At 45.8% G+C, this 25,315-nt stretch overlaps 3 protein-coding genes across 4 annotated transcripts in view; all 3 read right to left on the bottom strand.

Moving 5' to 3' along the window:
- Nucleotides 1–24,445, bottom strand: part of LOC113169373 (collagenase 3-like) — a 27,350-nt gene extending 2,905 nt beyond the window's left edge. Inside the window, exon 1 of the mRNA XM_026370736.1 lies at nucleotides 24,379–24,445. The gene's annotated coding sequence lies outside the window, so the exon portion shown is untranslated. The remainder of the gene's footprint in view (nucleotides 1–24,378) is intronic.
- On the bottom strand, nucleotides 17,213–19,937 carry LOC113169372 (collagenase 3-like). The gene is made up of 10 exons (XM_026370734.1): nucleotides 19,772–19,937; nucleotides 19,429–19,676; nucleotides 19,192–19,340; nucleotides 18,757–18,885; nucleotides 18,495–18,656; nucleotides 18,231–18,360; nucleotides 17,987–18,120; nucleotides 17,746–17,905; nucleotides 17,548–17,651; nucleotides 17,213–17,373 (listed from the first exon to the last, which is right to left on the bottom strand). Exons 1-10 carry the CDS (start codon nucleotides 19,868–19,870, stop codon nucleotides 17,264–17,266), a joined length of 1,425 nt encoding a protein of 474 aa, XP_026226519.1. The 5' UTR covers nucleotides 19,871–19,937; the 3' UTR covers nucleotides 17,213–17,263.
- On the bottom strand, nucleotides 21,978–25,315 carry LOC113169375 (collagenase 3-like). 2 transcript variants are annotated; one of them, XM_026370739.1, is made up of 11 exons: nucleotides 25,207–25,315; nucleotides 25,067–25,096; nucleotides 24,164–24,378; nucleotides 23,927–24,075; nucleotides 23,721–23,849; nucleotides 23,465–23,626; nucleotides 23,217–23,337; nucleotides 23,007–23,140; nucleotides 22,734–22,893; nucleotides 22,512–22,615; nucleotides 21,978–22,413 (listed from the first exon to the last, which is right to left on the bottom strand). In XM_026370739.1, the coding sequence occupies exons 1-11, from the start codon at nucleotides 25,303–25,305 to the stop codon at nucleotides 22,310–22,312; spliced, it is 1,407 nt and encodes a 468-aa protein (XP_026226524.1). In that variant the 5' UTR covers nucleotides 25,306–25,315; the 3' UTR covers nucleotides 21,978–22,309. The 2 variants fall into 2 exon arrangements, with proteins under 2 accessions (XP_026226524.1, XP_026226523.1); XM_026370738.1 differs by lacking the exons at nucleotides 25,067–25,096; nucleotides 25,207–25,315 and having other exon boundaries at nucleotides 24,164–24,486.

Here is a 25,315-nt window from a genome sequence, read left to right as displayed (position 1 = left end):
TTTCAACAAAGTCAATCACATTTAGTCTACTAATGAAGTTCATGCAGTATGATCAAAAACTCCAGGAAAGCCACTAATGTTATGGTGATATAGTTTGGTCAACCTTTAGCCTTATTCTACAGATGTATTCAGAGGGTCATGGGGCCTATAAGTGGTGAGTAAAATAAAAACAGTATAATATACAACAATTATTGAAGAAGAATTTTTGTATTGACGAGAAAAAAATCAAGGTCGGGTACGTCGCCCGGATTGGCGTCACCGGGGCCCCACCCTGGAGCCAGGCCTGGGGTTGGGGCACGTAGACGAGCGCCTGGTGGCTGGGATCTCTCCCATGGGACCCGGCCGGGCGCAGCCCGAAGGAGCGACGTGGGACCGCCTTCCCGTAGGCCCACCACCCGCAGGAAGGCGCATAAGGGGTCGGTGCAGTGTGGATTGGGTGGCAGCCGTGTGGAGGTGCCTCGACAACCCAATCCCTGGACAAAGAATCTGGCAATTGGGACATGGAATGTCACCTCACTGGGTGGAAAGGAGCCTGAACTTGTGCTGGAGGTTGAGCGGTACCGGCTAGAGATAGTCGGGCTCACTTCCACACATAGTCTGGGCTCTGGAACACAACTCCTTGAGAGAGGTTGGACTCTCTTCTACTCTGGAGTTGCCCATGGTGAGAGGCGGCGGGCAGGGATGGGCTTGCTTATAGCCCCCCAGCTCAGCTGCCATGTGTTGGAGTTTCCCCCGGTGGACGAGAGAGTTGTTTCCCTGCGCCTTCGGGTAGGGGAGAGGTCTCTCACCGTTGTTTGTGCCTACGGGCCAAATAGCGGTGTAGAGTACCCAGCTTTCATAGGGTCTCTGGAAGGGGTACTGGAAGGTGCTCCGACTGGGGACTCTGTCGTCCTACTGGGGGATTTCAACGCCCACGTGGGCAATGACAGTGATACCTGGAGGGGCGTGATTGGGAGGAACGGCCTCCCTGATCTGAACCCGAGTGGTGTTTTGTTATTGGACTTCTGTGCTAGTCACAGTTTGTCCATAACGAACACCATGTTCAAGCTTAAGGGTGTCCATTAGTGCACGCGGCACCAGGACACCCTAGGTCGGAGGTCTATGATCGACTTTGTGGTTGTGTCATCTGACCTCCGACCATATGTCTTGGACACTCGGGTGAAGAGAGGGGCTGAGCTGTCAACTGATCACCACCTGGTGGTAAGTTGGATCCGATGGCGGAGGAGGGAGCTGGATAGACCTGGCAGACCCAAACGTATTGTGAGGGTCTGTTGGGAACGTCTGGCGGAACCCTCTGTCAGAGAGGTCTTCAACTCCCACCTCCGGGAGAGCTATAATCAGGTTCCGAGGGAGTCTGGAGACATTGAGTCCGAGTGGACTATGTTTTCCACCTCCATTGTCAATGCGGCTGTTCGGAGCTGTGGCCGTAGGGTCTCTGGTGCCTATCGTGGCGGCAATCCCCGAACCCGGTGGTGGACACCGGAAGTAAGGGAAGCCGTCAAGCTGAAGAAGGAGTCTTATCAGGCCTGGTTGGCCTGTGGGACTCCTGATGCAGCTGATGGGTATCGGCAGGCCAAACGTGCCGCAGCCCGCGCGGTCGCAGAGGCAAAAACTCGGACCTGGGAAAAGTTCGGCGCGGCCATGGAGGAGGACTATCGGTCTGCCTCTAGGAAATTCTGGCAAACCGTCCGGCGCCTCAGAAGGGGAAAGCAGATTCCTGCCAATACTGTTTACAGTGGAGGTGGGGAGTTGCTGACTTCGACTGGGGACGTTGTAGGACGGTGGAAGGAATACTTTGAGGATCTCCTCAACCCCGTCGTCACGCCTTCTGTTGAGGAAGCAGAGACTGGGGACTCGGAGGTTGATTCATCCATTTCCCTGGTCGAAGTCACCGAGGTAGTCAGTAAGCTCCTCGGTGGCAAGGCACCAGGGGTGGATGAAATTCGCCCCGAGTACCTTAAGTCTCTGGATGTTGTAGGGCTGTCTTGGTTGACACGCCTTTGCAGCATCGCGTGGAGATCGGGGACAGTACCTCTGGACTGGCAGACCGGGGTGGTGGTTCCTCTTTTTAAAAAGGGGGACCGGAGGGTGTGTTCCAACTATAGGGGGATCACACTCCTCAGCCTCCCTGGGAAAGTCTATTCCAGAGTGCTGGAGAGGAGAGTTAGGCCGCTAGTCGAACCTCGGATCCAGGAGGAACAATGCGGTTTTCGTCCTGGCCGTGGAACACTGGACCAGCTCCATACTCTCGCTAGGGTGCTCGAGGGTTCATGGGAGTTCGCCCATCCAGTCTACATGTGTTTTGTGGACTTGGAGAAGGCGTTCGACCGTGTCCCTCGTGGCATCCTGTGGGGGGTACTCCGGGAATACGGGATTCGGGACCCTTTGTTAAGGGCCATTCGGTCCTTGTATGACCGGAGTAGGAGCTTGGTTCGCATTGCCGGTAGTAAGTCAGACTTTTTCCCGGTGCATGTTGGACTCCGACAGGGCTGCCCTTTGTCACCGATCCTGTTCATTACCTTTATGGACAGGATTTCTAGGCGCAGCCAGGGGTCGGAGGGAATCCGGTTTGGGAATCACAGGATTTCATCTCTGCTTTTTGCAGATGATGTTGTCCTGTTGGCCTCATCAGACCGGGACCTCCAGCAGGCACTGGGGCGGTTTGCAGCCGAGTGTGAAGGGGCTGGGATAAGAATCAGCACCTCCAAGTCCGAGGCCATGGTTCTCAACCGGAAAAAGGTGGCTTGCACCCTCCAGGTTGGGGGGGAGATCCTCCCTCAAGTGGAGGAGTTTAAGTATCTTGGGGTCTTGTTCACGAGTGAGGGAAATAGGGAGCGTGAGATTGACAGACGGATTGGTGCATCGGCAGCAGTAATGCGGTCGGTGTACCGGTCCGTCGTGGTGAAAAAGGAGCTGAGCCGAAAGGCAAAGCTCTCGATTTACCAGTCAGTCTACGTTCCCACCCTCACCTATGGTCATGAGCTTTGGGTCATGACCGAAAGGACAAGGTCACGGATACAAGCGGCCGAAATGAGTTTCCTCCGTAGAGTGGCTGGGCGCACCCTTAGTGACAGGGTGAGGAGCTCAGTCACCCGGGAGGAGCTCGGAGTAGAGCCGCTGCTCCTCTGCATCGAGAGGGGCCAGTTGAGGTGGCTTGGGCATCTGTTACGGATGCCCCCGGGACGCCTCGTAGGGGAGGTTTTCCGGTCCTGTCCCACCGGGAGGAGGCCCCGGGGAAGACCCAGGACACGTTGGAGGGACTATGTCTCTCGGCTGGCCTGGGAACGCCTCAGTGTCCCCCTGGAAGAGCTGGAGGAGGTGTCTAGGGAGAGGGAAGTCTGGGCATCTCTGCTTAAGCTGCTCCCCCCGCGACCCGGCCCCGGATAAGCGGATGAGAATGGATGGATGGAATTTTTGTATTTGATTTGCACACAGGCAGGTATTTCTAGATGAAACAGATCAGGAGAAGCTGTCAGATAAGTCATTTATAGTTCAATTCAAATCAAATCAGTTTGTTATATAACAACAAACCACAAATACAAAAGTATATGGAAAACCCAACAACTGCACTTTAACAAGCACTAGGTGACAGTGGAGAGGAAAATCTTCCTTTAACGGAAGAAACCTCCAGCAGAACCAGACTCAGGGTGGGCGGTCATCTGCTTCAACCGGTTGGAGTGAGTGGACGAAGAGAGAACAGAACAGTAGACAACAAAAGAACAACAGGTTTTTAAATTTAATAAATTCAGTGTAAACATTACATTTATTTCAACAGTAATAACCCAATCATTTGTCTGTCAATGTTAATGCAAAGATTTGTGGTTAGTATTACCCAATATCGTACGTGAGGAGGAACAGTAGTGATTTGGTTGTGCAATGTTTTGTCTCAGATGAATTTCACAACACTATTAAATGCAGACACCTTAAAGGTATGTTGTAATAAAAATCAATGAATTTTTATTTTCTAATCAAAATACATAAAAAAATCGAAATCCTAAAAATAAAAACAGAGAAAAAAGAAAAAATATATATTTAATATTTTGTGCTATGTAAAAAAGTAGACATCATGCACCACATATTAAGACTAAAAAAACAACAACTTTGAAACACCAACATTTTAAACAAATGTACATTTAAAAATAATAACTGGAAGATTAACTTTAGAATCAAAAATATAAACATAAAAACTGTACTTTGAAATAAGGTAAACATGCCATTATTACAACATGGTATTACACACTGATGTAACACTTTTAACCACTTCCTTGGATTATTCATCAGTTCCTGATTTTGTAGTTGGATACAGTACACCATGGCTGTTACTGAATATACAAACTCACACACCCAGCAATAAAACATGCTGCTTTCCTTCTATCATCTCTTCTTTGATTGTACTTCATTTTCATTCTTCTTGCATTCCAGCAGGTTGTTAACAGGGCTGGTGGAGACAACTTGTCTGGATTTGAAGTCATATTTGTAGTGGATGTTTCCCTTGAAGAAGTGCACAAACCCTGTTGTGGAATCAGAGGTTGTTATTGTAATATACAATAATAAATGTATGAGGGGCTTGCAACTTACAAAATCATATGCTGGAAATGCTGTATGGCTTTAAATATTACTGGTGTTATTCCATGTTTTATCCCATGCTTGCAAAAAATTAAAAATACAGTATATTTAAAATTGTAATGTCACAAAAAACATAAAGGACCTTTTTAAATGTATCAGATATCATCCAGAAATGACAATTTGCATTCAATCCTGCTTCTTAGTTTTTCTCATAAAGTTGTTTTACACCACACACCTCAGCTGCCTGTGTCAATTGTCACTTTTGTATGCAAGTAACATTTCCCACCAGATTAGTACTTACAGGGAATTTTAATTAATGAAGGCATATTACTGGTCATTAGTCTTTCAACACTATAAAAACTGTGGCATATTCATTATAGCTAATGCTATATGCATATTCAAATGTATGTAAAATCAATGATATTTGAAATATATATACAGTATATATATTTTAATTACTGTTGACTTAAATCCTGGATTTAATTTTGCTTTCTCTACTAACAAGAGATTTCTGATTGAGATATAAGACTCCAAAGCAGAGGTGATTCTAGAGCCTTTTTAGGGGGACTGAAAACCCCCTGTAACTATCAAAATTGACAGCTTGTCAGATAGGTAAACATTCTCCCAAATAAAAGACAAGAGTTGCTATTCCAGGCCGTATATTTGCCTCAAAAACACTGTAAAAAAGAAAAGATATATAAATAACCATATCAAAATTGACAGCAAATTTAAACATCTACAACAGTATGACACATTTCCAATTCTAGTCAAATGACAATGAAAGTGTGCTATGATGTGCTTAAAACTAGCTTATTAGCTCGATGCTAACATGTAATGGAATTCCCCATTAACACGCTAACAGAGATACAGTAGTGAGTGCTAAGCCCACCTGTCATGAGCTGCCGGATGGACTCCATGGTCAGAGAGCAGACAGGACAGAACTGACCAAACAAAGTTTATTTATAAGTGACAGAACACAGTAAAGCAATGAAACAGTCGCCAGGTGGGAGGAGATGAGGTAGGGTGCATATGGTGGTCTGGTAGGAAACCGGAAGTAATGTCAAATCCAAGATGGCCGACCAACAGAGAGCACATGGGCAAAATGGAGGACAATGTCAAAACCAAAATGGCCGACTGACAGAGACACAAGAGTCACACAAGCACAACGAGAATGTAGTCCAAACACTATCCACAGAGCTAGCTCAAAGGTCGAGGGTAATCCGGGTCATACACAGGCAGGCAGTTCAAAGTTAAGTCCGGCAGGCAAAAACCACAACAGAAGACAATCCAAGTCGAAACATAAAAGCAGTCCAAACAGTCAGAGCAGGAAAGGGGACGACAAGGGAGCGAAACAGAACAGAGGGAGAACTCACTGAACCAGAGGGGAAGCAGGGTCAGGTCAGGATGGTCCAATGAGGGTGAATCCAGGGTAGACAGAGTAGAAAGGGGACAGGTCCGGGAAAGGGAATCAGGCAGGTCCAGGTACAGGTGAGCAGGGGGGAAAAGACAGAACTCACAGCACCAGGGGGTCAGGCAAGAGACGGGATCCAGATCAGGCAGAGTCCAAGAAATCCAAAATAAGTCAGTCCTAGATAAATGCGGGATAGTGTTCAGGAGTGGAAAACAGACTATCTGGCAGGGGAAACAGGTGAGCAGGCCGGTATTTATACTCCAGGGGAAAGCAGGTGTAACCAATCAGGTGAGTGCATGTGACCAGACCGGGCAAGGGAAACAGAAGGCTGCCAAAATAAAAGCACGGCAGGAAGCACTGGCAGCAACGAGGCTGGAACCATGACACCACCAAGGATGAAATCCTAGAAACGCCTCTGCTCCAAAGTCATCATTTAAAGTACACATGTTCCAAAACTATGTTATATTTGAACAAAGAACATGCAGTTTTATGTCTCTTTATGTTTTCTTATAACTTATAATGTCACAGTAATTGTCAAAATTTGTCAAATTCTCATTTGTTAACATAATAAAATATGTTAAATGAATGCAAGCATTAGATAGTACTATTTTAAGAAATGTTTAGCATTATTGCAAAACTAATAAAGAAAATATAAATACTAAATTCATCTCCACTGTTAAACATATTTAATGTATTAATAACGGATACTTAACAATCCCTCGGGGAAATTTAGACAGACAGTTGCATTTAAAGCCCCCCTATTTGTGCATTTATTCATTCATTTGAGACTATTGATTTTTTCACTTGACTAAACAAAATATACTTATGTTGTAATGCTCCAAAATAGCTTCATGAAATCTGTTCTGAGGGTCAAGGATCATACTACCATGTAAGAATTACCAGGCGTACCACAGGGTTCTGTGTCCCTCTGTTTCCTATCAGTAAGTTAACATCAGTATTAGTCCAACATAGACCCATGTATCTCTTTATATCACATTTTACGCAGTTGATACAGTCTTGTACAGCTGAAGCCCTTACTATACTCTGTCTACAACATTTGTCATAGAAGGAAATTTTTTCTCTATTCTCAAAGACTGATGATAAATTTTATATCTGCCATAGCAGTAGGTTTAAAAAATTTTTTGGGACTAACAACAACAACAACAAAAAAAAGTATATTATTAAAATTAAAAATTGGAGTCAAAACTTGTTAGCTTAGCATTTAGCCTTGTGTTACAAAGTTTGAATTAGTGTCTTACACAGTCTTAGAGTCTTTCATGTCATTTTAGTCATCCAGGCAATAATCAGAATGTCAAAAACATGCACAACAAGGTTTGGATTTTTGAATGCTCATACTTTTGCACGTGTTCCTACTAAGCAGTGCCTTTTTTAATGTTATTGTATCTAGAAAAGAATCAACTATATAGAATATGTTGATCAAAGATCACTGTCACAGTGACAGAAACCTGGTTCTAGTGGTACTATACCTTTACATAATGCATTGTTTCACAGATTTCATTTATTAAGTGGTGTTTTTTTCTACTCTTGCATTATTCAAAGTTTTTGCAAAGAATTTGTAGAATGTAATTAAATACTCTCATATAATGAGTGTGTCTGATTGTGCAAAGAAGTTTTTAATTTGTATTATTATTATTGTTATTGGTAGTAGTAGAAGTAGTATTTAAATATTTATAATATCTAATTCGGCTAAATAGGGTAATAAAACAACCTGTTGTATGAGTGACTTGAAGCCAGCAATATTGTCATGAGCTGCCGGATGGACTCCATGGTCAGAGAGCAGACAGGACAGAACTGAGCGAACAATGTTTATTTAGAAGTGACAGAACACAGTAAATCAATGGAACAGTCACCAGGTGGGAGGAGATGAGGTAGGGTGCGTATGGTGGTCTGGTTGGAAACCGGAAGTAATTCAAATCCAAGATGGCCGACCAACAGAGAGCACATGGGCAAAATGGAAGACAACGTCAAAACCAAAATGGCCGACTGACAGAGAGCACATGGACAGAGACACCAGAGTCACACAAGCACAACGAGAAAATAGTCCAAACAGTATCTACAGAGCTAGCTCGGAGGTCGAGGGCAATCCGGGTCATACACAGGCAGGCAGTTCAAAGTTAAGTCCGGCAGGCAAAATCCACAACGGAAGACAATCCAGGTCGATGCACAGGGAGATCCAAACGGAAACAGAGCGGGGAAGGGAACAACGAGGGAGAACATAGAACAGGGAAAACACTCACTGAACCAAAGGGGGAGACGGGAGGCAGAGTCAGGTCAGGCTGGTCCAGTGGGGGGTAATCCAGAGTAGACAGGGTAGAAGGGGTACAGGTCCGGGAAAGGGAATCAAGCAGGCACAGGTACAGGTCTGGTACTGTGAGCAGGGGAAAGGGACAGGGAATGAACAGAACTCACAGCAACAGGGGGTCAGGCAAGAGACAGGGTCCAGATCAGGCAGAGTCCGAGAAATCCAAACAATCAGTCCACGAGAAACGCTGGATAGAGTCCGGGTATGGAGAACAAACTATCTGGCAGCGGAAACAGGTGAGCAGGCCGGTATTTATACTCCAGGGGAAAGCAGGTGTAACCAATCAGGTGAGTGCATGTGACCATACCAGGAAAGGGAAACAGAAGGCTGCCAAAATAAAAGCACGGCAGGAAGCACTGGTAGCAACGAGGCTGGAACCATGACAGAACCCCCCCCGCAAGGGCCGGATTCCAGACGGCCAAAAACCAGACCAGGCCGGGCGGGAGGAGGGGGCCCGGAGGAGGGCCCGAAACCAGACCAGGCCGGGCGGGAGGAGGGGGCCCGGAGGAGGGCCCGAAACCAGACCAGGCCGGGCGGGAGGAGGGAGGCCAGGAGGAGGGACCAGGCGCAGCAGACCAGGGGAGACTCAGGCGGACGCCCAGGAGGCGGCAAACAGACCAGGAGAGCCCCGGGCGGACGGCCCGGAGGCGCCAGGCTGGAGGACAGGAGAGCCCCGGGCGGACGGCCCGGAGGCGCCAGGCTGGAGGACAGGAGAGCCCCGGGCGGACGGACCGGAGGCGCCAGGCTGGAGGACAGGAGAGCCCCGGGCGGACGGCCCGGAGGCGCCAGGCTGGAGGACAGGAGAGCCCCGGGCGGACGGCCCGGAGGCGCCAGGCTGGAGGACAGGAGAGCCCCGGGCGGACGGCCCGGAGGCGCCAGGCTGGAGGACAGGAGAGCCCCGGGCGGACGGCCGGGAGGCGACGAACCAGAAGACAGAGCCCGAGACCCTTGAGCCAGCTGGAGAACCGGGGACCGGAAAGCCAGCCGGAGAGCAGGCCGAGGACCCCCAGGCCGGGGGCCAGGATACGACCCACGGGGCAGGAGACCCGCAGGCGGACTGCCGGATGGCGAGCAGTGAGCCGGGGAACAGCAAGACGGCTGAGGACTCCCAGGCGGACTGCCCGGCGGCGACGAACAAGGCTGGAGAGCCCCGGGCGGACTGCCCGGCGGCGACGAACTTTGAGCCAGCTGGAGCTGAGGGGCCAGGACAGGAGCACAGTTCTCAGGGGCCCCCCAAGGAGACAGGAGCAGGGTGGTGGTGTCCTCATTGTCATCCCACCACATCTCCTGGGGTGACAAACAAAGTTCAAAGTTAAGAGACGGCAGCGACGGCCTCTGCGTCGACCCGTCTGAAGACTGAAGAGACGGCGACGACGGCGACCTCTGCGTCGACCCGCCTGGGAACCTGGCGGCTGCAGGGACCGGAGCAGCAGCTGACACCAGAGCAGCAGTGACTGCAGAAAGCAAGGTGGCTGCAACTGCGGCGACAGCTGAAGGACCAGGAACAGAAGCCGGATCCGTGACAGGAACAGGAGCCGGATCCGTGACAGGAACAGGAGCCGGATCCGTGACAGGAACAGGAGCCGGATCCGTGACAGGAACAGGAGCCGGATCCGTGACAGGAACAGGAGCCGGATCCGTGACAGGAACAGGAGCCGGATCCGTGACAGGAACAGGAGCCGGATCCGTGACAGGAACAGGCTGGGTAGGCGGCAACGACGACATCCTCTGCGTCGTGCTGCCCGGAGACAGGTGAGACGGTAACGACGACCTCTGCGTCGACCCGCCTGGAGAAAGGACAGATGGTGAAGCTGACCTCTGTGTTGACGCGTCTGGGTACCGGACTGGATTAGTTGCCGTGACCAGGGCAGCCGTGACTGCAGCAACCAGGGTAGCTGCGACTGTGGTGACAGCACGAACAGGAACAGAGCCAGGAGCCGGGATGACTGCAGCAGCTGGAGCTAGGGCATGAGCCAGCACGACTGCGGTCCCAGGAGATGGAGCCGTGACAGGAACCGTAGCTGTGGTGGCTACGGTTGTCGGAGCGATGATGGCAGCTGGGACAGCAGAAGCAGCCGTGGCAAGCAGAACCAGATCATGAACTGCTGCAGGATGAGCAGGAGCCGCTGGGGCGACGTGAGCAGGAGCAGGAGCCGCTGGGGCGACAGGAGCAGGAGCCGCTGGGGCGACGTGAGCAGGAGCAGGAGCCGCTGGGGCGACGTGAGCAGGAGCAGGAGCCGCTGGGGCGACGTGAGCAGGAGCAGGAGCCGCTGGGGCGACGTGAGCAGGAGCAGGAGCCGCTGGGGCGACGTGAGCAGGAGCAGGAGCCGCTGGGGCGACGTGAGCAGGAGCAGGAGCCGCTGGGGCGACGTGAGCAGGAGCAGGAGCCGCTGGGGCGACGTGAGCAGGAGCAGGAGCCGCTGGGGCGACGTGAGCAGGAGCAGGAGCCGGGAGGAACAGTGTCAATCCTCTTGATCTAGGCAAGCCCGGGGATTGGACAGGTGTCAAGGCGGTGGCCGCAACACAGACCGCAGGATCAGCAGACACAGTAGCCATGATAGGAGCGGGAGCGACGTCCGCCATGATGACAGGAGCGGGAGCGACGTCCGCCAAGATGACAGGAACCGAGACTGTGACTGGAACAGCTGCGGTGGTGGAGGCCGGAACTGGAGCTGTTGCGGGAGCCGCTGCGGCGACTGGAACTGAGGCTGAGGCAGCTGCGGCGACAGGAACTGAGGCTGAGGCAGCTGCGGCGACAGGAACTGAGGCTGAGGCAGCTGCGGCGACAGGAACTGAGGCTGAGGCAGCTGCGGCGACAGGAACTGAGGCTGAGGCAGCTGCGGCGACAGGAACTGAGGCTGAGGCAGCTGCGGCGACAGGAACTGAGGCTGAGGCAGGAGCAGCTGCGGCGACGGGAACTGAGGCTGATGCAGGAGCAGCTGCGGCGACAGGAACTGAGGCTGATGCAGGAGCAGCTGCGGCGACAGGAACTGAGGCTGATGCAGGAGCAGCTGCGGGGGCCGGAACTGAAGCTGAAGCTGAAGCTGGTGCAGCCGCGGTGGCCGGAACTGAAGCTGAAGCTGGTGCAGCCGCCGTGGCCGGAACTGAAGCTGAAGCTGGTGCAGCCGCCGTGACAGGAACTGAAGCTGGTGCAGCCGCCGTGACAGGAACTGTGACTGTTGCAGGAGCAGCTGCGGGGGCCGGAACTGAAGCTGAAGCTGAAGCTGGTGCAGCCGCGGTGGCCGGAACTGAAGCTGAAGCTGAAGCTGGTGCAGCCGCCGTGACAGGAACTGAAGCTGACGCAGCTGCGGAGGCAGGTACTGAAGCTGACGCTGGCGCAGCTGCGGAGGCAGGTACTGAAGCTGACGCTGGCGCAGCTGCGGAGGCAGGTACTGAAGCTGACGCTGGCGCAGCTGCGGAGGCAGGTACTGAAGCTGACGCTGGCGCAGCTGCGGAGGCAGGTACTGAAGCTGGAGCTGTGGCTGGCGCAGCTGCGGAGGCAGGTACTGAAGCTGGAGCTGTGGCCTGGAGATTCCGCCGCTTCTGGCGGAAACGCCGCAGGTATCGGGATTTAATGTAACTGACTGGTTTTGGGGCAATGGCCAGACGTGTACCGTAATATGGAGAATCCAGGTAATCATCCTCGTCCAGGTACGAGTACTCCTCCTGGTAGCTGGGCGGGTAGGTAAGTCCCCCCCAGGCCAGGTCTCTGACGGAGTCCATTTTGTGGCCAGATAGTTCTGTCATGAGCTGCCGGATGGACTCCATGGTCAGAGAGCAGACAGGACAGAACTGAGCGAACAATGTTTATTTAGAAGTGACAGAACACAGTAAATCAATGGAACAGTCACCAGGTGGGAGGAGATGAGGTAGGGTGCGTATGGTGGTCTGGTTGGAAACCGGAAGTAATTTAAATCCAAGATGGCCGACCAACAGAGAGCACATGGGCAAAATGGAAGACAACGTCAAAACCAAAATGGCCGACTGACAGAGAGCACATGGACAGAGACACCAGAGTCACACAAGCACAACGAGAAAATAGTCCAAACAGTATCTACAGAGCTAGCTCGGAGGTCGAGGGCAATCCGGGTCATACACAGGCAGGCAGTTCAAAGTTAAGTCCGGCAGGCAAAATCCACAACGGAAGACAATCCAGGTCGATGCACAGGGAGATCCAAACGGAAACAGAGCGGGGAAGGGAACAACGAGGGAGAACATAGAACAGGGAAAACACTCACTGAACCAAAGGGGGAGACGGGAGGCAGAGTCAGGTCAGGCTGGTCCAGTGGGGGGTAATCCAGAGTAGACAGGGTAGAAGGGGTACAGGTCCGGGAAAGGGAATCAAGCAGGCACAGGTACAGGTCTGGTACTGTGAGCAGGGGAAAGGGACAGGGAATGAACAGAACTCACAGCAACAGGGGGTCAGGCAAGAGACAGGGTCCAGATCAGGCAGAGTCCGAGAAATCCAAACAATCAGTCCACGAGAAACGCTGGATAGAGTCCGGGTATGGAGAACAAACTATCTGGCAGCGGAAACAGGTGAGCAGGCCGGTATTTATACTCCAGGGGAAAGCAGGTGTAACCAATCAGGTGAGTGCATGTGACCATACCAGGAAAGGGAAACAGAAGGCTGCCAAAATAAAAGCACGGCAGGAAGCACTGGTAGCAACGAGGCTGGAACCATGACAAATATAGTTAATCTAACTGACTAGGTTTGGTCAAATAATAACCTAATGTATAAGTAAGATTAAACCCAACAAGATAGTTAATTTAACTCACTAGGCCATTTTTATTTCACTGTCAGATTTTAAACTGTTTGTATACATTCATATGTTTAGTCACAGTGTAGAATACATTTATGTTGACATGTACAGTTGTAACAGTGTAAAATCTAGTTAATGTAACATATTCCAAAAATCCACAGTTAGATTTCAGCAGAAAAAAAAAAAAAAAAAAAAAAAAAAAGTTAGTTATCCAGTGTGTTTTGTTAATAAAACAACAAAATTAAATTAACATTGGCAGTATTAGTACACAGTAAACAGTGCAGTACAACAATTTAATTACATATTATAAAATACATTTATGCATATTATGAAAACTTTTTAATGTTGGTGCCTTCATTGTCATTCAGTGATAAAGTGATCTAGAACCTTGTGCAGGGCAAGAAGTAGTTGTTCCACAGCACACGCAGCAACCTCCCACCACTGTACTCCTGCATGTAAGCTCCAGTGTAGAGGTAAGTAAAACCTGCAGGACACACATTACATATTAGATCATGTAAACTGTAAAGATCTTGCCACTTCCTCCTGGAGTCTTGACTAAAATCTGCCTTGATTGCCACTCACCTCTGTGCTGTAAAGCTGCTGTCACCTGTCGGGTTAGTCCAGAGAAGGTTTCATTCACCCTTTTGGGAAATCCTGGGTCCATAGTCTTCTTGGCCTCATCATAACTGAAGAAATATACAGGCAGTAATTACAATGAATAATACACTAATAATCTTGTTGTAAACCAAGATGAGAGCTAAATCAGTCATCTACATATAAATTAGTCATGCGATTTGAACACACCTGTAGTAACTGGTGCCTACAAAGAATAAAGTCTTGCCAGTGTCTGAGTCATAGAGAGCTGCATCGATTTTCTTCACGGTTTTGGGCAGACCAAAACTGGAAATTTGTTTAGGATAGCCACGCAGAAGATCGTAGCCGCTGAAAGCCCACACTTTACGATCTGCAGAGAAATAAAAAGACTTCTCAGAACGTATAAAGAGGGAAATGATGTAGATTGGATAATACAACACTAGAAGCTTTGTATACAGACATACATAGATATGAACCACATACCTTTAAAGAGCATCACACTGTCTAACTCTTGGCTCTCGTAAGCAGCGTCAATATTGATGGGCGCTTCGGGCCAGAAGCTTCTGATGAGAGTTTGCTCAGGTGTACTTCGTTGGGGGTAGCTGCGCCAGAAGAAGCTGCAAACACACACATTAGAAATTGTTCCAGCCAGCTACACTGTGAAGAAAACCGAGCATCTAGTGTCTAACATACCTGTCTTTGAAGAAGAGCATCTCTCCTCTCAGGGTGGCAACAGCATCCAAGACCATGGTTGAGTCACAGGCATCGGGGGTGGTGGGGGCTGTGGGGCCAGGCACCTTGTCATGAGAACGATGATGATTCTGCACTAACCTGGATTTGTTTTTCTTTGAAGCCTCTTCAAAAATTTATCAGGAGCTTTCTACATAGCTGTTTAGTGGCAATTGGACTTGTTTTAAGTTCTTAAAGGCCTGAAGGCTTCAAAAATTCTAAGAAAACGCAAAGACAATTGTTGATCGCTGATTTGAATTCACTCTTGGCCTTTGTTTTTTTTTTTTTAAAGACCAAGTACCGTATTTTCCGCACGATAAGGCGCACCTTTAATGAATTGCCTACTTTAAAAAACTTTTTTCATCTATAAGGCGCACCGCATTATAAGGCACATAGAATAGACGCTTCAGTAGAGGCTGGCGTTACGTTATGCAACATTAGATGGAGCTGTGCTAAAGGAAACGTCTACAAAACAGAGTGTCAGGAGTTAGTAGGACCAATAATAAGGCCGAAGCAATCTACTCTGTTCAGTGTGTTTATTGCGGCACACAAACAAAACTACAGCGCAAGCATCAGCTGAGCAGTCTCTTCTTTAGAAAAACACAAAAGGAGTCAATATTAACACTTGGTGAAAACACAGTCCTTGAAACATAGATAATCCAAACCTGTTGCTCCAATAGGAAATCCAAAATAATTCAACAGATAATCCAATGAAAAACACAGGCATTCAACAAAACACAAACCGGGAAAAAGTATCACAGTCCATACTCCAAAGCAATAATCCATGTAGCACAATCCTCAGCCGTCGAGTACTTTAAGTCCTCCATACTAGTTTGTCATGAGTTTGTCCGGTGCACAACAGGTGCAATCAATCGGCTTAACGAATGTCAAGCTGCTGCATGAACACCATTCCGCCCGGAAACGGGACCTTCAAAATAAGAGGTCAGCCTGAAAGGTAGTCGGCGGATACTCACACAGAGAGGTCGTCAAACTTTATAAATAGATTGCCATCATGCCTTTCAGTTCAAGTGATAAATGAATAACAATAAGTTGTGACAAAGGCAGCTAAAAAGTATTATAGTATTGTTCTTAAAAATTTATCAGAGTGAGAGTTGTGTATTTTATTTTACTAATAATAATTAGTAAAATAAAATACACAACACAAATACTAATTTCTTGTAATTAGCTTTATTCAAGTCAAGCTAGCGTGTGCGAGTGTAACACACCAAATGTGTAACGATGTGTATTATTGTTAATTTAGTTTCTTTCTGTTTCTTTCAGTTACATAAAGAAAAGAAAGGAGTTTGTCCTCCAACTGTGGCCATCTCGCTTTGTTCCCTCGGAAACTCTGTTTAGTCTTCTTTACTTAGCCATCTTGTTGCTGCCTCCACTTCCGCACCATTGATTCGTTAATGTCAAACGTCTATTCCCGTGTTCTACTGGGAGACTGACTCAATATTGATCCATATATAAGGCGCACCGGATTATAAGGCGCACTGTCGGCTTTTGAGAAAATAGAAGGGTTTTATGTGCGCCTTATAGTGCGGAAAATACGGTACAAGAAATCTAGGTTTTAACTGTTGTCTGTATAGGTTAGTTTTTGGCCTCTGGTTCTCCCTGATTTATGGGTTTCCATGGATCTCTCTTTATATTAAACAGCTTATGATTCTCATGTCTGCATATGTGCAAGTCTACATTTAAAGCCTCTGTATTTTTTGTGTTGGTAATAAACACGATTGTGACGCTATTATTATTTTGCATTTCAGAAAAAAAAGGGAGTTATTGTCTTGTGGTTGTATGTCTGCCAACCAAGTTGTGGTTGTACATGCATGTCTGTCCAGACGCTTTTGATGTATTGTAATTTCCTCCAGCTATAAGTGATATAGCACTGACGAGAAAGGGACACACATGAGGTTACAATGATCTTTGAGCACCAGTTCATCTTTTCAACAAGTGCTCTAGTACCTCATTTGGCATTCACAAGAAATTGATTCATTAAGTTGGACAGTTGTGGCAAATTGGAAGAAATTCCCTCATGAAATTGCTGACATATTAGTTCACGATGACTGGATAAAGGCAACTTTATTCATTTGGTGTCTGCAACCAGCACACTCAGCTAAAATAGTCATAGTCATTCACCTAATGCATTGCTTAAATCCAGACTTTTTCACAATGCACTCCAATGAGTGTCCCGTTTCCCAGCATACGGCTGTTTTTTGGAAATCAGTACTTACCCAGTGTATTCTCAATATGCACTGAAAGGAGAATATACTTCATTTGAGCCCAGTACTACGCATAAATCAAAGTGTAGTAAATGATAACTGTTGTCTGTTACATTTGCAAATAAACATGTTCAGTATGTTCAGGTCAATTCTTTAAAAATGACAACAATTCTTAATGTTTGATATTGATTAATAAAAACCATAAAAATGAACTTTTGGACCCGCTGACAACACTGGAGCACACATGCAACCACCATCCGAAACTCAAAGACAAAGTCTCACATATTCAAATCATCTTGGCTTTATTTAAATTGTAGCATGTATCTGCAGGGACGGAATATTTGAGTTCTGTTTTATTTCAGTCATTCAGCAGGACACAAAACTAGAAAATTAATCCACTTAAAATTAACAAAAACTAAGGAGGAAAAAAATAATTGACAGTGTACACATAGCATATGTACTGCAAAATACAATAAATAGAAATTTGGAAAAATATAAAATATCAAACTTTAGATACTCTTTACTGCAAATTTACTGTACTTTACAATCATTTAAGACAATTTATTCAGAACAATTCAAGTACTATTTTAGTGCTGTTGTTTGTACATTTTACTGTATATAAGGGGCTACACAAGCAATAATATGGTAATCTGGTCTAGAAGTTGTTGCAGGGCAAGAAGTAGTTGTTGTTCAGCACACGGAAAAACCACCTCGAGCTCAGGTTATACTCATAGACGGAGGTTCCACTGTAGAGATAAGTAAAACCTGCAAAACAGAGGTTCACTGTTAGTTTGTGTACAGTATATGAGGCAGGGGTTAACTTAGCATTAAGCAAACCAAGAAATCAAATACCATCATGTACAGACATGAAAGTGGCATTCATTCATTTCCTAAAATACTGAATACATTAATGGTCATAAACATTATCTCAGTACTCACCGCTGTGCTGGAAAGCTGCAGTCACCTTTTTGGTAACCTGGGGGAAGTGCTTCTGAACACGTATGGGGAATCCTCTGTCCATAGCCTCTCTGGCCTCATCGTAACTGAAGGAACATAAACATCCACAGTAATTAGATCCTCTCTGTGAGGGTGAAGGCTCATTTTAAAATCAGAAATTCACATATACTTTGAACACACCTGTAGTAATTGTTGCCTACAAAAAATAGAGTTTTGTGAGACTTTGCATCATAGAGTGCAGCATCGACCTTCTTCACTTTTGTTGGCAGACCAAAGCTTTCCAGTGTTTTAGGATAGCCTGGTACTAGATCGTAGCCGCTGAAGGCCCACACCTTCTGACCTATAGGCAGGAAAAGATTTGATGAAGTCAACACTGATATGGAGTCAGTTTTGAAGCTCTGGTAGCTATGAAAAAACATACCTTTAAACATAAACAGCCTGTCTGACTGCTCGTTCTCATAAGCAGCATCAATCCTTGTAGGACCTTCGGGCCAGATGGTTGTGATGAGAGTTTGCTCACTTCTAAAGTCCTCTGGGTTCCTGCGCCACAAGAAGCTAAGAACACAGAGACATGTAAAAAAACATGAATGATTTCAACCAATACTGTGTGGAAAAACTGCAGCAAGACTCTAGCTTTCAGATGTGCGATCATTTAGTGTCCACACCTGTCCTTGAAGAAGAGCATCTCTCCTCTGAGGTTGGCGACGGCATCCAGTACCAGGTTTGAATCACAGGCATCAGGGGTGGTGGGTGGCTGAGGTTCAGCTACAGAGGGGTCCTTATCAGGGTTTTGACCTGTTGGTTAAAAGTATTGTAAAGGCCTACATCACTGCATCATTAAAGCAAAGCCCAAACATCTGAGAAGCATCACTGACGAGATCTGTCAGATTTAAGCACAAGCAGAGATGAACCAGCCAGTTAGTGCTAACCATAGAGAGACTGGATGCCGTTGACGTCATCACGAGGCAGAACAAAGGTGTCAGGGTTTCTGTAAGAGTACAAAGGGTACATGAGAGCACCAGGATCATCAGAGTGACCCAGACCCAGAGAGTGGCCGAACTCATGGGCAGCCACCACGAAGAGGACGTTGCCTGCAGCAGAAAACACAGAACGACAAGTCAGTGACAGCATGTGTAAAGAGACACCACCATGCAGTAAATGTTAAATGCAGAGCATTAGAAACAAACCCACCTCTGCTGGAGCGGAAGGTGAAGTACTCATCCTCATCAAAATGAGCATCACCTCCGATTTGAGGACCCGGGGGAAAGGCATGAGCCAGAGTCCCACCGATGCCATCGAATGGGTAAAAATCACCATGTTCTGTTTGATAAGAGCCAATTCATGTCAGATTTTCAAAACAAGAAGAAATATGTACTTTCTAGTGTTATTTTCACTCCAGTGCCCAGTTCTTCATAAAACACAACCATATGCATTAGGCATAGCTAGGATGCTTTGTGGGACTTCACAACCACACATCTGAGCTAAGTTAACCTACGAACCCATACAGCACTCTGGAAAAGTTGCCCCTATGCCAATTAGTCCAGCTTCCCTTCATTGCATGTAATGCTCTCCCTCTCCATGCTTCCTTTCTGCCTCTCCATGTTATCAAAGTTCATTTGTACTCACCTCCACCCCCAAAGGAGATCATGATGTCAGCAGTGCCACTGTAGATCTTTGTGAACTTCAGAGGAGTGACTTTGGCCCAGACCTGCAGCGCTTTATCTATGGAGTCATCCACCTCTGCTCTGGACATGTCAGGAGTGTAGTTCAAAATCCTGTGGGACAGAAAAACAGTCAACAACATGATCAGAAAGAGTCACATCACTTGATCTTTCTCACACATTCTCTGTGCAGATCATCCACCTGTAGGTCAGGCTGTTCTTCTGCCACTTGAAGTTGCTTCCGAACGTGGAGAAACGAGCCATGTTGACATCTGGAACACCGCAGCGAGGTTTCTTCATAACTGCCAAGGTTTCAGAATCCAACATCCCGGTGACCTGGAGACCAAAGAATCTCTGCATCTCACTCAGCTTCTCTGTCTCCTGGCTGATTCTCCCTCTGACAGATGGACCTTTTTGCTCTGTTAGGTTGAAGAATTTCTTCAGGTAGCTCTGAAAAAAAGAAAAATGCACAACGTGTGCTCGTCTTCAATACAAAATATTAAGAATACATGAAGAATAGAAGAAGACAAAGTAAAGACACTAACCTCTGCAAAATGTTCATCGTCCACAGTCACGTCTGCCACTGGCATGCAGTAAACGGCACCAACCAGCATCAGCAGAACGACCACACTGAAAGACCTCATGTTTCCTATTGAATGTTGTGTGTGTGTCTGTACTGGAGTCAGCTGTTATATACACTGAGGAGTGGATCTGTTGAGGAGTGGGTGTGTTGACCAACTTCATTTATGACTCAGAGTATATTCCAATAATGGATGACAGCAGCTGAAGATTGACTGAAAACATATCCCAAAATAACACAAGATGAGGTCGACAATTTGACAATGAAGAAATAACTTTTAACCTTTCTGGGAAAAATATTAATATATACATTTGAAACATTCTTCTTCCGTTTTCTCTGGATGATGTGTCTATTGTCAGTGCTTCATACTCATCATTCATGATTTAAACAGGATTAGTGAAGGCACCTTGATTGTTTTGTCACATTCATTCATTTCTTTATCTGTTATCTAAGGTTGTATTCTGATATTGCACCAGGCTCCTTAAGGAACTGTGTTATGATCACACATCAATCATTCCTCATTTACTGTAGTAAAATAATTAATCAGATTCAGAGCAACCTGAGGAAACAACATTTTTCTGGCCTGATGAACTTTTTAAACAGAACTGACGTCTTAAGTAGCTCCACCAAGTCAGTGAGGATAAAGAAAGAAAGCATAATTGATCTGAAATTTTACTACTATAAAATATATTTTCTTTTAAATAAACACATTTCACACATTGATCAATTTGGAAAACCTTATATCTGTAACGAAATTGTTTCCTGTGTTTTTGTATCAAATGGAAAAAACAAAAAGGTGCAACTTAATAAAGTCAAAACAACAAGCTGTGTGTGTTTCCAGGACAGTTGAATGGATTCACAGTGAGAAACATCATTTGGGGAAATGATTGCTTCACTGTATTACATACTGCATTTCATGCTGACATGACACTTTTTACTACCTCCCTTTATCATTCATCAGGGACTATTGATTATTGAACGTAATGTGGTTATTGTCAGATGCACACACACACGCACGCATTTTTGTATGGCAGTCAGTGTGAGGACACTCATTGACATAATGCATCCCTTGCCACCTACTGTCACGTAGGCCATGCTAATCGACTCCGTTTCAATTTTGTATTTATCACGTAGTCTGCCTCATGCTAAACGTTACCCTAACAAAAACCTAATCTTAACCCTGAAATCGCTCTTTAAACGCCCTTCCCATTGTGAAGATGTCCTCACTTTTTAAAAATGTCCTCATTCCAGAGTTAAAAATCCAAGGTCCTCCCAGTGATATCCTTACAAACACACACACACTGCCAACTGGTTACATTAAAAATATGAGCTGCAATAATTTGCTCCGCATGTGGCCTATATTAAAAAATGTCTTTTTTCTTATGCTAAATTCACTTTCCAGTATTTATCATGTTTATATATTTCTGTATCAGCAGCTCACAGTGAGGTTTTCTCTGTAAACTGGTGAAATACCTGCTGTGCTACTGACTGTCTGAACTAAAATGATTGAATACAATGACTGAACTCTGTGAAAGAGCTTGATAACCTGTGCATGTGTCTGGAAGTGAGTCCAGTGAGTGAGTAAATGAGTAAGTGTAATATAACCCAAATTTAACCTTTTTTTGACCTATTTTCATCCATCTTACATATTCTGTTTATATAAAGAGTTCTCTGCATTGATGTTATTCTGTGTTTGTGTTGTTGTTGGATCTTTTCTGGTTGTGTTTTTTTTTTCTTTCTGTCTGACTTGAGAACAACTGTAACAAGACAAATGTTTACATTATTGTCTGATTGTTCAGTGAAGTTCTCACTTTTATTATTGTTATTGTTGTTATTGGTGGTAGTAGTAGTAGTAGTATTTAAATGTATAATATTTAATCCAGCCAAATACGGTGATAAAATAACCAGTTGTATGAGTGAGATTGAACTCAGCAGTTAATCTAACTCACTAGGTTGGGTCATGAAAACAACCCAGCATTCTGGGTTAAAAAGTAAAACCCAGAACTTGGGTCAAATCAACCCAATGTGTGTTCTGTCCTATAGTGAACCAGCATCTTAGCAGCTTAACCAGGGTTAAGGTTGGGTTATTTTTTAACCCAGCTGTTTTTTGAGGTATATGTACAAGTAGAAGTATCACTTAAGAATTGACATAATCTAAAATATACTTAAAATATAGAACAGAACAGTTTATTTTACACACAATTTGAATTTATGTTGACATGTACAGTTTAACACTGTAAATCTAACTAATGTAACACATTCCAAAAATCCACAGTTAAATTTAAGCAGCAAAAAAAAAATCAAAATAAAAAAGAATTAAGTTACAGTGTATTACATAAATATAACAGAACAAAATAGTGAGAGTTAAGTTAACATTGGCAGTATTAGTACACAGTAAACAGTGCAGTACAACAATTTCATTACATATTATAAAATACATTTATGCCCATTATGAAAACTTTTTAATTTTGGTGCCTTCATTGTCATTCAGTGGTAAAGTGATCTAGAACCTGGTGCAGGGCAAGAAGTAGTTGTTCCTCAGCACACGCAGCAACCTCCCACCACTGTACTCCTGCATGTAAGCTCCAGTGTAGAGGTAAGTAAAACCTGCAGGACACACATTACATATTAGATCATGTAAACTGTAAAGATCTTGCCACTTCCTGCTGGAGTCTCGACTAATATCTGCCTTGATTGCCACTCACCTCTGTGCTGTAAAGCTGCTGTCACCTGTCTGGTTAGTCCAGAGAAGGTTTCATCCACCCTTTTGGGAAATCCTGGGTCCATAGTCTTCTTGGCCTCATCATAACTGAAGAAATATACAGGCAGTAATTACAATGAATCATACACTAATAATCTTGTTGTAAACCAAGATGAGAGCTAAATCAGTCATCTACATATAAATTAGTCATGCGATTTGAACACACCTGTAGTAACTGGTGCCTACAAAGAATAGAGTCTTGCCAGTGTCTGAGTCATAGAGAGCTGCATCGATTTTCTTCACGGTTTTGGGCAGACCAAAACTGGAAATTTGTTTAGGATAGCCACGCAGAAGATCGTAGCCGCTGAAAGCCCACACTTTACGATCTGCAGAGAAATAAAAAGACTTCTCAGAACGTATAAAGAGGGAAATGATGTAGATTGGATAATACAACACTAGAAGCTTTGTATACAGACATACATAGATATGAACCACATACCTTTAAAGAGCATCACACTGTCTAACTCTTGGCTCTCGTAAGCAGCGTCAATATTGATGGGGGCTTCGGGCCAGAAGCTTCTGATGAGAGTTTGCTCAGGTGTACTTCGTTGGGGGTAGCTGCGCCAGAAGAAGCTGCAAACACACACATTAGAAATTGTTCCAGCCAGCTACACTGTGAAGAAAACCGAGCATCTAGTGTCTACAATACCTGTCTTTGAAGAAGAGCATCTCTCCTCTCAGGGTGGCAACAGCATCCAAGACCATGGTTGAGTCACAGGCATCGGGGTTGGTGGGGGCTGTGGGGCCAGGCACCTTGTCAGGATTTGGACCTGCAGGTTAAATAAATTGAATTATGCCTGAGTCATGTGATGCCATAGATGTAGAAGCTGTTCAGAGAGTTTGCTTAAGTTCACTTTGCAATAACCAACCACACTGATCCATTCAGTTAATACTGACCATAGAGAGACTGGATGCCATTGACGTCATCAAGGGGCAGAATGAAGGTGTCAGGGTTTCTGTAAGAGTACACGGGGTACATGAGAGCACCAGGATCATCAGAGTGAGACAGACCCAGAGAGTGGCCGAACTCATGGGCCGCCACCATGAAGAGGACGTAGCCTGCAGCAGAAAACACAGACACAGGTCATTTATCTCTCTCTCCTGGTTAAATCAAGTCGTGACGTTTTCTGAATATCTTGTATAAAATTCTGACTTGTAGTTGAGCGGAAAGTGAAGGTCTCATCATCATCAAAATGAGCATCTCCTCCAATGCCAGGACCCGGGGCGAAGGCATGGGCAAGCGTGCCATCAGGGCCATCGAATGGATAAAAATCACCATGTTCTAGTAACAAGAACATTTTGATATCAGATTTTGCTCAACAAATAGTTAGTTATTCTCAGTAGTTATTTTGTACTCACCTTGGCGCCCAAAGGAGATCATGATGTCAGCAGTACCATTGTTGATTTTTGTGAATCTCAGAGGAGTGACTTTGGCCCAGACCTGCAGCGCTTTATCTATGGAGTCCTCCACCTCTGCCCTGGACATGTCAGGAGTGTAGTTCTCAATCCTGTGGGACAGAAAAACACAAATTAGATTTATGTCTGTCACATACTTTTCCTCCAGTTAGTCCCTCAAACACTCTTCCGATCACTCACCTGTAGGTCAGGCTGTTTTTCTCCCACTTGAGGTTGTTTCCAAAGGTGGAGAAACGAGCAACTTTTCCATCTGGAACACCACAGCGAGGTTTCTTCATCAAGGCTAAGGTGTCTGCATCCAGCGTCCCAGTGATCTTGAGACCAAAGAATGTCTGCATCTCAGTGAGCTTCTTGGTCACCGGGCTGATCCCCCGTCTGACAGCTGCACCAGTTACCTCTGTTTGTCAGGATTCAGGCCTCATACCTGCCTGTTTGGACGTTTTTGTCTCCCCCTTCTGTTTGTTTTCTCCCTTCCTGCACCTCCACCTCCACTCAACCCATGGACTCCTAATTGACTGATTAATTTCACCTGTGTTCCCCTTTTGTTTTATAAGCTTCCCTCAGTCCTTTGTTCTCTGCTGGTTCGTCACGTTGTGTTGTGTGTCATGCTGTGTAGTGTCGTCAGCAACTCTCGTTCGTCCGTCAGGTTCCTCTTTTGTTTGTTGGACTGTTGCCCCACATGTGAGTTTTGTTTGCCTGCGATTGCAGTGATTTTGTGTTGTTACTTTGTATTTTTTGGTTTTGGCATTTGCTCCTGTGTTGCCTTGCCCTCGGCAGTAGCTTTCTGTTGTTACTTTGTATTTTTATAGTCTGTCGGTTTTGTTTTGTGTAGTCCTGTGTTAAGGTAGTTAGTTGTGTGTTTAGTTATTTTATATTTTACCTGCATTCCCGCATTGTTTTAGGTTGATTCTTGGTCTGTCTGTTCCTGGTTTTTTGTTAGTTCTTATCCACCGTGGTTTTGGGTCTTTTTGTGTTGATACTTTGTTAGTGTTTGTTTGGTTTCCCCGTGTCCCTTCCTTTGTTTGTAAATAAATATACTTTTGTTTGTACCCGTTTGGTCCCCGTCAGTCCAGTCCTTCACACTGTTAGGTTGAAGAATTTCTTCAGGTAGCTCTGTCAGAGAGGAAACAGTGTTTGATTCTTACACATGCAGCAGCTGCACAGCATTCAGAATTCAAGTAGTGAAAACACATGGATAAAGATGGCAAATGAATCTTACATACCTCTGCAAAATGTTCATCTTTCACAGTCACCTTTGATACTGGTAGGCAGTAAACTGCGACTGCCAGGCTCAGTAGAATGCTCAGTTTGAAGGTCTTCATGTTTCCTCTC

Source organism: Anabas testudineus, chromosome 14 (assembly GCF_900324465.2).
Source record: "Anabas testudineus chromosome 14, fAnaTes1.2, whole genome shotgun sequence".
NCBI classification, from domain to species: Eukaryota; Metazoa; Chordata; class Actinopteri; order Anabantiformes; family Anabantidae; genus Anabas; species Anabas testudineus.
This window is presented reverse-complemented; position numbering and strand designations above follow the sequence as displayed.

Excerpts from the sequence above, each read along its gene's own strand:
- LOC113169372 (XM_026370734.1), bottom strand. The coding sequence starts at position 19,870 with ATGAGGTCTTTCAGTGTGGTCGTTCTGCTGATGCTGGTTGGTGCCGTT. Across the intron at positions 17,652-17,745 it reads GTAGGCAACAATTACTACAG|TTACGATGAGGCCAGAGAGG; the intron begins GTGTGTTCAAAG and ends ATGTTCCTTCAG. Across the intron at positions 17,374-17,547 it reads TGCAGCTTTCCAGCACAGCG|GTTTTACTTATCTCTACAGT; the intron begins GTGAGTACTGAG and ends TCTGTTTTGCAG.
- LOC113169375 (XM_026370739.1), bottom strand. The coding sequence starts at position 25,305 with ATGAAGACCTTCAAACTGAGCATTCTACTGAGCCTGGCAGTCGCAGTT. Across the intron at positions 24,076-24,163 it reads AAAAACAGCCTGACCTACAG|GATTGAGAACTACACTCCTG; the intron begins GTGAGTGATCGG and ends TCTGTCCCACAG. Across the intron at positions 22,616-22,733 it reads GTAGGCACCAGTTACTACAG|TTATGATGAGGCCAAGAAGA; the intron begins GTGTGTTCAAAT and ends ATATTTCTTCAG.